The sequence below is a fragment of the Bos mutus genome, chromosome 1 (genome assembly GCF_027580195.1).
Source record: "Bos mutus isolate GX-2022 chromosome 1, NWIPB_WYAK_1.1, whole genome shotgun sequence".
NCBI classification, from domain to species: Eukaryota; Metazoa; Chordata; class Mammalia; order Artiodactyla; family Bovidae; genus Bos; species Bos mutus.
Genome location: NC_091617.1, coordinates 6,050,609 through 6,064,538, shown reverse-complemented (window position 1 = coordinate 6,064,538; position 13,930 = coordinate 6,050,609). Strand labels below are relative to the sequence as shown.

The following is a 13,930-nucleotide window of genomic DNA, read 5'->3' as shown; positions in this document are numbered from 1 at the left end:
GATTTGGGAGAATGGCATTGAAACATGTAAAATATCATGTAGGAAACGAGTTGCCAGTCCAGGTTCGATGCACGATGCTGGATGCTTGGGGCTGGTGCACTGGGATGGCCCAGAGGGATGGTATGGGGGGGGGAGGAGGAGGAGGGTTCGGGATGGGGAACACATGTATACCTGTGGCGGATTCATTTTGATATTTGGCAAAACTAATACAATTATGTAAAGTTTAAAAATAAAATAAAATTAGAAAAAAAAAAGACATTGTCAAAGCTACTGGAACTAGCTGACCCTCATGCTAAACATTCTCCTTGGCCCAAAAGTCCTTTTGCAGAAATTTGTGTAAAACAGGTATCAACCCACTCCAGTATTCTTGTCTGGGAAATCCCATGGACAGAAGAGCCTGGAGGGCTACAGTCCATGGCATTGCAAAGAGTCAGACACAAACAAGTGACTAAAACTTTCTTCTTATAAAACAGAAACAAAAATTCATGGCGAGGTTCAAGGATTTCATTCATAAACATACAAAAATTTTGCCTAATTTTAAAAACCATACAGAGAATAACTGGACTGTAAAACCTTAAGTATAAAATTTGGCAAAGCCAAAAGAGCCTCCTGGTCCCACCAGTTAAAGCCTAGGGTGGACACCTACCAGATTCTTCCATAAGATGACTCACTATAGTAAGGGCAAATTGGCCATGAGAGAACACAGCAGGGGAAAAGGGAGTTAAGAGAGTTCTTGGACAGTAGAGGACATGTCTATCTAAGAAAAGTCTTAAAGAAGAATAAGACTAGACTACTCGCCTACTCTGCAAGATTAACTGTAAAGCTATTTTTTAAAGAAAAAATATATATACATAGAATTAATACAGATAAATAGACCAATGGAATAGAACAGAGACTGGAAACCAATACACATACAAGATTTGGTACTGTAAATGAGGAGGCACTGTGAAGTCAAAGGGTAATGGATAGACTATTTAATAAATAATATTATGAAAACTGGCTACCAATATGGGATAGGATTTCTAGCTAACAGTCACAAAATTGCGTTTCAGGTAAATTAGGTATATGTTGAAATTCGTAACTTTTAGAACAAAATATGTAATATATACATATATATTTTTAAACCTCAGGGAAGGAACCAGTTTTTAAAACTAACACAGAAAAGCCTCAGTCATAAAGGAAAAGAATGATCAATCTGACTAAATTTAACTGAAAAATTCTGTATAATTACAGACAGCCAAAGACCATGTTAATGTCAAGTCCCCTGCCAGAAGAATCCCTGTAAGAGATAAAACATTAGGATCCATAACGTGCAATCTGCAAGGAAAACAGGCATACAGATGATATATTCACAAAATAAGGACCAATAAACATATGGAATAAAGCTAAGGTTCATGGTAGCCAGGGAAATACAAATGAAAACAAAGAGCTACTATCTCACAGCTCTGACTAGAAAACTTTAAAAGTGATAAGACTAAGTGTTTTGGTGATGACCTGGGAAAACCAGAATCCTCTTGTACCGCCTTTGAGAGCACAAACTTACAGGCCACTTTGGAGAGCAATCTGTCAACATGTAAGAGTCAGACACAACTTAGCGACTAAACAACAACAAAGTCACAGAGCACATATCTAAAATCAGAGTATCTATTACCTGAAATTCCATTTGGGGGCGTGTGTTCAGAATACCTAGCACGTTTCATCTGCATAAGAAAATATTATCAAGAGTGTACACTGGCAGCGCTGTTCAAAATGGCAAAGAGTAACACTGAAATGACCATTAGTGAGCGAAATGATAAGCAAACTGACATAGTGATACAAAATAGCAGTAATGTTGAACGAAAAGGGAAACTACAAAAGAACACATCACAAAATTTTGAAAAACTGCTGTATTATGTATGGACAGAAACATGTGGTAAAATATAAAATCTTAAGCAGGAAGGAGTCATACCAACTTCAGGAGGGTGGGTGAGCTCCAATGAGGGAAGGAGGAGATGGTCTCAGGGAAGAGTACAAAAGAGTAACATTTTATTTCTTTAAAAATCAGAAGCAAATATGGCAAAATAGTTTATGAAGAGTACAAGGGCATTTATATTATTATTAGTTATGTATATTTGAAATATTTTGCAATTAAAAAGAATTTTAATGGGCACATATGGTATTAACAATCAAATAATTATTCACACCACACAAACTCAAGTAATGACATTGCTTTAAGCCACAGAAACTTATATACATACATTACAGCATGTGATAAATAAGAGTTAAAAATAAATTCTAAAATTTGCAATTTACATCAGGGCTTTAAATTAACAATTTTACTAATGGGCTCTGAATCTCATGCAATTTTAAAATGTCCTTAATGCTAGAATTTTAAGGGATGCTCTCGAGTTGTCAAAGCTATATAAACAAACTTTAATTATAATGTGATATTCTGAATTTCAGTTTTATTTTGGAAAGCTTCTTCTTTAGTGTATAAACAATAACAAGCTTTACATTTGTATTTACAAGTCTAAAAGAAATGTGCCAAGTGTCCTAAGTATGACGAGTAGGCATCTCACTTAATTATACTCTTTCACCGGAGAACCTGATACCCTGAAGAATAATGTGGAAAAACAATGCTCCATTATTCCCTTTTCTTTTCTACTTGGGGTATGGGTCAGAAGCAAGACGTACCAATACTGGAAAAGTTATAAACAAAGCCTTACTATAAAACAATTTTAAAGGAAAAGTGTGTAATTTTCACAGAGGAGTAACACAATCTTTTGGGTTTACTATGTCAGAGACAGACATAGGAAAAAGAGAGAATATTTTAAGAAAGGGGTTAAGAAGAGGTAGTAGAATTTTGCTATCTGTATTCCTTGAGCCTAAGGCTATAAGGTAATAAATACTACAGAGAAAATTTCAGGAGACAGATAAAACTGGGCAGGACACTGCATCTACAATACAACTCAAGATCTTTAACTCACACGGAATACTTCAGTCTCCACTACAATGCTCTGACCACATTCATACTATTTCAATAATAACCATTTTACCCAGCTGATAGTATACAGTACTTTTATTTAACACGAGTTGCTTTTTGCCAATTAAACATTTGCAACAGAGATGATTAGCTGAGTCTTCACGTAACCGTGCTATGAGATAGGCTAATTATTTCCCGTGTGATGGAAGACTGCAATAAAATTATTCCAAGTTCCAAACTTTCACACTTTTATATTTTGGGCACAGTTTTTAAGGGCAGTAATGCTGTAGCAAAACTCAGGTCTTCACCTACCTCATTTCAGCCTGTTATACTGAATTATACTTAGTATTAAAATGTCTAACTCACACTTATGAAGGCTAGAAAAAATTAGCTCCCCTCAACTCTCTCTAATTTAGTGTAATTCTGACCAGTAAGAATAGCAAAATTTGCTTACAAAATTTAAAGCCTCCTACAATGTTTTTATATTTTTTGCTTTTTCCACCACTCTTAAGTTTCAGAAATAACTATTTCTTTGTTCTTGACAGAAGAATAGAAACCACTCTACTTCATGAATAAAATAAGGTGACTTCTGTTTCTCTCAAATTCTCACCCTCTGGAGACTCACTGCAACTGAGTAATAAATTCACCGACACGTCTGCAATCCAAATTTCACTAGCACAAGGAAATTCTTTTACAGTAAAAAGGTCAGTGTTCTGAATTTAATTTTCTGAATTTCAAAACCCTTACTAAATGGAGGCACCTTAAAGTTCAGTTTATACTCTTTTACATAGGCTTTCAGAGCATGCTTTAAATAGCTTAAGATAAGCTATATTAATAGCTTAATGTCATTTTATCATTAAAATAATCTACAAATACCAGAATACTAATTAATTTTGTTGTTGTAACTAATAAATAAGTCTCAAAATATCTGTGGATGTAAATCAACCCTCTCAATTCATTACCTCACTCGGACTGTTCTAAACATAGATAAACTAACTGAATGAGTTTATCAGTATAATACACTTGTGCAATGCTTTCACCAATTCCCACTCTGTACTTTAGGGTTTTTCCACATTTATTTTTAAATGTACAAAGCGATTAAACTATTTATATAAATATTTTTCTCTCCAATATGTAATATTTTCATGTAAAAGAAAAGGTTTCCAAACATTTACAAAGCAATCTAAAGATAAGTAAACCTGATTTTAGGATCATTACATGAACCAAAATAATTTTCCAGAGAAGGCCCTATTTGAAGGTAATGCTCAGCGGCCTCCTCACATCAGCGCTCCAAGATGAATCAAATCCACTGCCTTTGCTCGAATTTCTTCAGGGATCAATTCCATTGAGGGGAAAAAAAATCTCAGAAAAAGGTCTCGCGACAGAGTGGACAAGTGGATTTGTTGCTGGATGTAAACCATTTGTACTGAAAAAGAAAAATCTAAGTGTTAAAAACTTTTTACACTGCCATTTTACATATACGTCTAAAGTAACAATTTTTTAATATAAAAATTTACTTTAGTAATTACACAAAATGGAAATTAAAGCAAATGTTTCTTATCAAACTGGCCAAGTTGAAAAGATAATATTATCTTTTTTTTAAAATAAAACAAGATGAATACAGCAATCCTTTATTGAACAATGATGTTCAGCTTTGCATATTCCATTTAAATAGTGGTAGGTTTTACATAAATCTTCTTTTAATCCTTTCAACAGCCTTTAGAAAAGTATTATTATCTCCATTTTACAGATGAGAAAACTGGAACTCAGGTCAGCAAGCTGGTGCTTTGCAGACTAAAGTAACTTTAAAATGATTAAACTAAGAAAAGGGAGACTACTGAAATGTCTGTTCTTTACATTCATCTCCAAATCAACACGGTTCAGTGCTCCTTCCAAAGGCCAGTGGTTCTCTGCACTCAGGCTCACGCTCACAAAAACGGAGGTGTGTAAAGAAACCTGCTGTGATGGAACTAAGCATAGTGAGATTTGCTTTATGATGTCTGAAAAGAGCAAAAAGCTCTGATGCCAGACGGCTCTCAGTTCCAATTTGTTCAGTCTCCTTTACGGTATACATCTTACAGAGCCATCCATTTTTTAAGTGCCAAGAGCTATTTTAGAAACTTCCATTTATTAAAGTGCTTTGATGCCACCAGTCTCAGTAAATTACTAATTTTCTTTTACAGATTTTGAAAAATCATTTTTAATATGTCTCCCATTAACCACAATTAAAGAGTTGAACATCCACAGTTTTCTAAGGTTAGATATCATCCATATATAATATTAATATATGTAAGATATAAATAAGCTAGTTTCTCTTTAGACTTACCAAACAAGCTGAATGGAACTTTTTTTTGCATGTTCTACAGGCTTTTTTGGGAAGAGAATAGTTGAAACCGTGAATGACTGAGAAACAAATCATGCAATCTTCAACACCCTCAAAACGTTTGTCTACATTATTTTTCCACAATGCTAAGCCTTCCATAATACTTCCATTCTGTTAACAAGGAAAAAAAAAAACAATAAATACACACTTTAAATCACCAATATTATATTTATTCAATTTCACAAATTTTAAAATTGTATTATAATCTGGAGAGAAGAGAATCAATCTGCTTGGCTATATCACAATTCTAAGTTTTATGAATACTGGTTTTCAAAATGACCTCCCACGTTTTAGGAACCAGGTATGTTTCTTCCTTAAATATCGACTTGAAAGAAAGGCTTCTGACCCAATTTTCAATTTTTATAGTCTTAGCTTATTATTTGATGAAACTTTTTAAATAATTAAGTTGTTTGGATCAGTTCTCCTAACTTTTAACTAAAAATGAGGAAATTAACTATCTCACCTACTCAAATGCTGATTTGTTCCAGTTCTACAATACTAGTGAATAGACTTGTTTTAACATACTTTTCATCTACTATAGAATGCCTGACAAACAAAAACTAGAGAAGGTGCAAACAAAACTAGAGAAGACTTAACAATTTGTTTAAAATGCAAAAAGGTCTTTGAAAGTACTGAGATTTCTCTAACCACAGGAGAGGTGAAATGTTAAAAGTCAAAGTAGCTCAGAAGACATTCAGCTGTCCGAGACTTACAAAAAGATTCCCTCTCAACTTTAATACCAGGTATTGTTCTATAACATCTACAGGGTCAATGAAGAAGAGTTGATTCTTTTCAAACACCAGGGAAAAACGCTACAGAGCCTTAAAAATTAAAATAAGCTTGGCAGGGTCAAATAATTTAGACATATATCTGTTTCAGTTTCTGTTCAGTCACTCAGTCGTATCTGACTCTGTTAAACCGTGGACGGGAGCATGCCAGGCTTCCCTGTCCATCACCAACTCCTGGAGCTTGCTCAAACTCATGTCCATCGAGTCGGTGATGCCATCCAACCATCTCATCCTCTGTCGTCCCCTTCTCCTCCTGCCCTCAATCTTTCCCAGCATCAGGGTCTATTCAAATGAGTTGGTTCTTCGCATCAGGTGGCCAAAGTATGGGAGCGTCAGCTTCAGCATCAGTCCTTCCAATGAATATTCAGGACTGATTTCCTTTAGGATTGATTAATTTGATCTCCTTGCAGTCCAAGGGAGTCTCAATAGTCTTCTCCAGGACCACAGTTCAAAAGCATCAATTCTTCAGTTCTCAACCTTTCTTTTTGGTCCAACTCTCACATCCATAATGACTACTGGAAAAACCATAGCTTTGACTATATGGACCTTTGTCAGATTCAACAAAATATAGTATCCATTTCTACTTAAGCAGAAGAGAGAAAGTTTTACTGCCCTTTCACACAGTAAAGCAGTGACTTCTCTCTAGTTCAGAAAGCCTAACAAGCATGTATGTGGACACTTACTTGATGGGTGAGATAAGTGCTCAGCTGAAGCATCCAGTTTCGCCACTGCTGCACGGCCACTCCAACTCTTTTCCCACTTTCCACTGTTATTGAGCCCAATGGATAATTTGAAGGCAGCTGTATTATAAGTTCAATCACTATATCCTCAATACTGTAAGTGGCCATGACTTCTCGAGTAGTAGCTCGAGCTTTAACCTGCAACACATGAAAAGTAATTTTTTTTTTTGCCAATTTTCTTTTCTTCCCTTTTATTCAAAAACCATCTTGACAGGTTGACAGATAGCAGCCAGTCTATTCACTTATCTAATGTGAGATATTTAAGAAATAGATTCAAATAGCTGACATGTTTCATAGTGATGTTATGACAAAGATGTTTTAAAAAGAAATGCACTGAAAAAGTATGTTTTTATTATACTAGGCTTACCATATTGTAGTTTTTGAATAGAAGTGTATAGAATAGGTTATTATTAATTATCCCTTCTCTGCCAAAGTCAGTGTATCAAATATCACTTCTATTTAGATGTCTCCCAAGTCTTTCCCTACCACAGAATTCCCCTGAGCTTTAGAACCAACCATCAACTGCCAGAATATTTATACCTGATCCTGATTTTCTTCCTAGCACTGCAAACTCAACAGAGAATACAAATCACCATCCTTTAAAAATTTATTCTTCTGACTTTCGTATTCTATGCTATAAAGTGTAGCATCATCTTAAATTTCTCTTTCAGATATTAATTAGCTGTAAGTTTGGTTAAATCACCACAGAATTTCTCACATCCGTCCCCTTTTAAGGACTAGTCTCACTGTTTCCCGCAGGCCCTCCTCATGTCTACACATTATGAGCCTCCCTAACTACTCACGTGAACCCATGCCCCGTGCCAGCAGCCCATGCTGTAAGACTTCAGTCAGAGCAATTTCACTGTTTAACTCTGACACCATCACTGCCTCAGAAGAAAAAATTCAGTGGCTACACAGCACTAAAATTTTTAGAATGTTAGTTGATGCCTTTTCCAGTATGGACTCAATTCATCACAGAAGCCGTCTGTTCTCTATTTACCTTCATGAAAACTACTCTATATGAATACTGGGCTACTCATTATTTCTTAAGCAATCACAGAAATTATTAATACATTCTCATCTTCAAACTTTTTGCTTTTGCTGTGCTGTTTTCTCTACATTAAATGCTGTAACCCACAGCGGCATCCTGCCAACCTCAAAATAACCCCCCCTCCATCAAGTCTTACCTAGGCCCCCAAGCCGGATGACCTTTTCCCACCCTGACTGCAGAACACTCTTCCTCTTAATGTGCCACTTTCCAGTCTCCAATGCAAAATACATTACCAATATCACCCTCTTTCCTTTATCGGACTGTGTGTTATTACACGACAGGAATGAGACCCTTCTAAGCTGTCTATTTTGCAGGTGACTGGCACAAAGCACCTGGCATCTATAGGTATTCCAATATATATTTTGAATTAACTAGTGAATGTTCAAAAACTATTTAGCATAGGTAAATGAAATTATAACATCACTTCAATCGATGCATTAATTTGAGATCTGATGTCCAAGAATCAGAAAATAGACAATTTCTTTAATTTCTGAACCAAGAGCTACAATTGTGATCATACTCACTACAACGGATAGGCGTAACCAATACTGAGACAACTTTTCTAGAAAAAAATTCAAGATAATACTAACCGTCATGCCATTAAACAGCTGTGTACTTGTTTGCACAGAAGATATTTCTTGAGAAGAAAGAACACTGCTAACATACTTGCTGGTGAATCTATCTACGATATTGAACACACGCTTCTCACTACTGTTCCACCACAGCCTGACCATGGCTGGCAAGTCTTTTAATGTCATGTGATAGACTGAACAAGCCAAGTGTGGAATATGGTAGGGAAGAGCTGAGGTATCTGAGGAAAAAACAAATTCTTAGTTAGTAACACGTACCTCTTACACAGAACACACTGATATGAGTACTTTCCTCAGAAAATCATTTTCAGTTCCTTGACACTAGCACTAGAGCTCATAGAACAGACATACCAAGGAAACCAGAACTCTGTAGAATAGTAGCTTTTTCTCCCACATTCAAAATGAACAATTAGAATGGTAGAAAGAAGATCCTGAAGGATATGGAAAAATCTGCCCCCAAATAGCACTATTTTGCAGGGAAGATCACAAATAAAATGAAGCACACACACTTCAAAGAGGAGGAAAAATTAAAGATTCTTTTTCTTATGAAAGTGAAAGTGAAGTCGCTCAGTCATGTCCGACTCTTTGAGACCACATGCACTGCAGCCTACCAGGCTCTTCCATCCATGGGATTTTCCAGGCAAGAGTACTGGAGTGGGGTGCCATTCCCTTCTCCAGGGGATCTTCCCAACCCAGGGATCGAACCTGGGTCTCCTGCATTGCAGGCAGAGGCTTTACCGTCTGGACTACCAGGGAAGCCCCAAATCATGAAAAAAAAAAAAAAAAAAACTGGCGGCCTTTACTTTCCCCAGAGCTCACTGACGTGTTATGCAGAAGTTCTAGAGTCCTACTGTACTACCCACAAGACAAAGCTCCAACCTCAGATCTCCAAGGCATTTAAAACAATTCCTATTCTCAGGAAATCCTTTTTAACACTGAGGCGTAGCTAGATGTATGCACGTCTACCCCTTCAGCTAAAATGTGAGCTCCCAGAGTGAAAAAATAATACATTTTACTCATCTTCGTTTCCCCAACAAAAGACCATCCATGGGCCTACGAAACATTATTGTCTACAGAGTAAAAGATAACAGTAATCTAGAAACTAAGCTTCAAAAATGAATTAAATTCCTAAAAACTTCAACCATAAGATCTAATTATTTATTCTATGTTGAGAAATAGGGAAAATCTGGCACTTCAACAATGTCATAGAGGGGACCCACATTTGGGGTTACTCTCCACGTCCTCATGGTAAAGAGTCATACAAGCTGACTTGAGCCTCGTCCCCAGGAAGAAACACACACACACATCATACTGACCTCTAATACCCAAATGGAGCTCTTCTGTAAAGAAAGTTCGAGGGTCCTTATTGGAGAGCTCAACAGCTGTCTCTGCAAAGGCTGGATTTTCTGGCATAAGCCTGAACAGGTGATAAAGCAATTTATTCAAACTTTTTGTTCTTCGAAGGTACATTGAATACAGAGCTCGAAGCTGGTGGAAATGAGAGAATTTTTGTTAGTAAACCCAATTAAATAGGACATTCAGCAGACTTGGAACGAATTAAAGTATAAACAGATTGGGACTTCCCTGGGAGTGGTCCAGCGGCTGAGACTCCGTCCTCCCTATGCAGGGGGCCCAGGTGCGATCCCTGGTGGGGGAAACTAGATCCCACATGCTGCAACTAAGATCCAGCACAGCCAAATAAATAAACAAATATTTTAAAAAATATATATATATTACCTATATATATAGTACAATGTATATGTGTGTGTGTGTGTGTATACATATATAGTACAAGAACACAATGAATGGAGAAGGAAATGGCAACCCACTCCAGTGTTCTTGCCTGGAGAATCCCAGGGACAGGGGAGCCTGGTGGGCTGCCGTCTATGGGGTTGCACAGAGTCGGACACGACTGAAGTGACTTAGCAGCAGCAACACAATGAAAAAATGCATTTATCTGAACACTGAGAATGACATGGAAGAGTCCTACAAAATACATCACACAGTGTTACTTTCCAGTCGGGTCGTCTGATGACACTGCTCCCCCTTCTCATACACTAGCAGAAGTTCTCACTACCCCTTCGTTACTAGACATATGCCTCTAACATCTTTCCCAAACTGTCTCCTGTTGATAAGTTCACCGCCACTTGGGAGACTGAGCTGAGAAAAATCTATTTGCCACTGCCCACAGATGCTTCACTCATTCTCCTCCCAAATCTTCCACACCACAATCTCTAATCTTTCAAAATTCTGCTCAAAACTAATCCCATTGCTATGGCTGCCCTCACCCTATACCAAACATTCCAGCATCCCTTTATGACAGAACCATCTGGTAGCTCAAAATGTCCTGGAGTTGTTTTATAAATCAAGAAATTTCACATAATAATATGGCTTTTTTTTCTGCTTTCTTTCTTAAAAATAGGAAAAATCTGGCACCACTGGGTATACTACAGGTATCTACATGAGACATGTGCTTTAAAAACTCGTTCCTCAATAATGTAGTTTTCATTTGTTCACATTTACCTTGCGTTCTTTGGTATTTGTACCTGTTTTAAAATTACTTTTTCCACTATGCCATATTGTCCCCTCAGAGTACACAGACACCATTTTCTGGACACAATGAATGCTCAAATACAAAGATCAAGCCATAGGATTTGGCATTTGGGATTCTTAAAAAATCGACCACGAAGAAATCTGGAAGACACTACCTTTACCAAGTAACCAAACTTAACATCACCAAATAAAGAGGACACACGATATTTTGTGCTCCTAAGGTGACCGTGAAAACAGAGCACCACTGTGCAATAAATCCCCTTGCTGAAAAATAACTAGAATATAACTACGAGAAAACTATCAGACAAATCCCAACTGGAAGACAGTTTACAAAATAACTGACTTGGTGAATGACAAGCAAGAAAAGTAGAGGAATTATAAGCTAAGGAAATATGATAGACAAATACAAACATAATCCTTGACTGAATCTTCAATAGAAAAGGAAATAAAATTATAAAGGACATTACTGGGAAAACTGGGAAATTTTTATTTTTTTAGGGGGCAAATTTTAAATACAAATTAGATAATATTATTGCATCAAAATTAAAGTGTAATATCTGTATTACATTTATGATAAACATGTTCTTATCTTAGGAGTTTATGTGTATGTAAATGTGTGCTCGGTTATGTCTGACTCTTTGTGACCCCATGGACTGTAGCTGGCCAGGCTCCTCTGTCCATGAGATTTCCCAGGTAAGAATACTGGAATGGGCTGCCATTTCCTACTCCAGTAGATCTTCCTGACCCAGGGATCAAACCCGAGTCTCTTGTGCCTCCTGTGTTGGCAGGCAGATTCTTTACCACTGTACCATCTGGGAAAGCCATTTCTAGGATATACATGTTTAAATACTTTTGGCAAAGCATCATGATGTCTGCTGTCTACCATCTCTGTAAATCTGAATATTTTTCAAAATAAAAAGTTGGAAGGAAAGTAGAATTTTTTAAAAAATTTATTGCATATATCAATGGACTTTTAAAAAACACATGTCTACTAGCCAGCAGTCCCACTCATAGGTATACAACACAAGAAAAATGAAAATAAACGTACACACAAAAACTAAGGCATAAGCCTTCACAGCAGCTTTTTTCACAATAGGCAAAAAGTATAAGCACCTAAACGCCCATTGGATGACCTGATAAGCAAAATGTGTTACAGTCATACAATGAACTATTTTTCGGACATAAAAAACAATGCCATACTAACACACGCTACATTATGAACAAACCTTGAAACCATTGTGCTATAAGAAATAAGCCAGACACAAAAGGCCATATATGTGAAAAGTCCACAGTAGGCAAATCATAGAGACCGAAAATAGACTAGTGGTTGCCAGTGGCCAGGGGGTTTGAAAGGAAAAGGGACAGCAGGTGGGTAAGGGTGTTTTTTTTTTTGGGGGGGGGGGTTTGGGAGGAGGGCTGGGTGTTGATGTGTGTAGATACTGAAAATGTTCTAAAATTAGATGGCAGTGATGGTGTACAATTCTGTAAATACACTAGAAACACCAAACTGTACTCTTTATCTTTTTTTTTTGGCCACACTGGGATCTGAAGTTCCCTGACCAGGGATCAAACCTGCACCTCCTGCAGCAGAGGCACAGAGCCTTAACCGCTGGACCACCAGAGGAGTCCCCAAAGCTGCATCCTGTAATTAAGCAAATTTGATGATACGTGAAATACATCTCAGCAAAACTATAAGACACACACACACACACACACACACACACTTATTTTCAATTCAATTTAATTCACTAATTCTTTTGAGACGAATGTTAAAAACAACCCAGATTAAGGACCAAAAATTTATTTAAAAAACGGTCTGCTTTAGGATTCTTCTAATTACTGTTATTTACTGAGTTATGGTGGTTTACTTGTTGACAGTTCAGTTCAACTTCTAGGCTCAATAAATGCTGATCTAATTGTGCCCCTCTCTGACCCTGGCTTAATGAAAAAGATGATGTACTCATAATTTCTGCATATAAGAATTATATAATTATTCCTAATATCTGAGTATAACAAGAACAAAATTCTTAGATATAAGGCCTCAATATGCTGCAATTTTTTAGAGATCAACAATATTCTAAGAAACAAATGCAGAAGCCTAACAAGTAGTTCTTGAAATATATAATCAGTGAATTAAGACAAGCTCAAAACACAAACCTAAGTGGTAAGACTGAAAATAAATAAAACAATCTGAACATCTCAGTGTTGCCTCTGTGATTTCATTTTCTCCTTAGATAAACAAATGCAAAAATGTATATGTTGATATATTTGTACCAAGAAATAGATTATTGAGCTTCCCTGGTGGCTCCAGGGCAAAGAACCCGCCTGCCATCGCAGGATACATGGGTTTGATCCCAGTCCGGGAAGATCTCCTGGAGAAGGAAAGCAAAACCCACTCCAGTATTCTTGCCTGGAGAATCCCATGGGGTCCATGGGGTCGCAAAGAGTCAGGACTAAGTGACTAAACAACTACAAGGGTTATTAGCAACAACATAAGTTATAACTTAAGGATTCTGAAAAATCACATTGAAAATGAATGCCATGATATTTAGTCACACTTTAAATATGTAGCGATTTAAGTCTTGTTGTATTAACCTGACAAAGAAGTGACCTACTTTATTAAACTGATTCAATGTTTGGAACTTTTTTTAAAAGCAGGCATCTGTCTAAAAGAATTTTTTAAACTGGAGCGGAGCTTTCCAGTTTCCTTGTTAAACGTGAGACAACAGAGACATCTAGTGGCTGCTAAAATAATTTGGGCAAAATAATTACTATAGGATATTTTCATTATTTAGTAATAACAGCTTGAATTACATATGGTAATATTTCATAGATCTTTCTCTAAAAACTGATTTTCAAATAA

General features: G+C 36.7%; 1 protein-coding gene across 1 annotated transcript in view; it reads right to left on the bottom strand.

The window, feature by feature from the left end:
* Window positions 1-2,002: 2,002 nt before the first annotated feature.
* The window catches only part of LTN1 (listerin E3 ubiquitin protein ligase 1), a 58,923-nt gene continuing 46,995 nt past the window's right edge, over window positions 2,003-13,930 (bottom strand). Inside the window, exons 26-30 of the mRNA XM_005907820.2 lie at window positions 9,831-10,002; window positions 8,515-8,735; window positions 6,817-7,011; window positions 5,289-5,456; window positions 2,003-4,388 (exon numbers count right to left, since the gene is read on the bottom strand). Of these exons, the coding sequence (XP_005907882.2) occupies window positions 4,326-4,388; window positions 5,289-5,456; window positions 6,817-7,011; window positions 8,515-8,735; window positions 9,831-10,002 (819 nt within the window). The 3' untranslated portion in view covers window positions 2,003-4,325. The remainder of the gene's footprint in view (window positions 4,389-5,288; window positions 5,457-6,816; window positions 7,012-8,514; window positions 8,736-9,830; window positions 10,003-13,930) is intronic.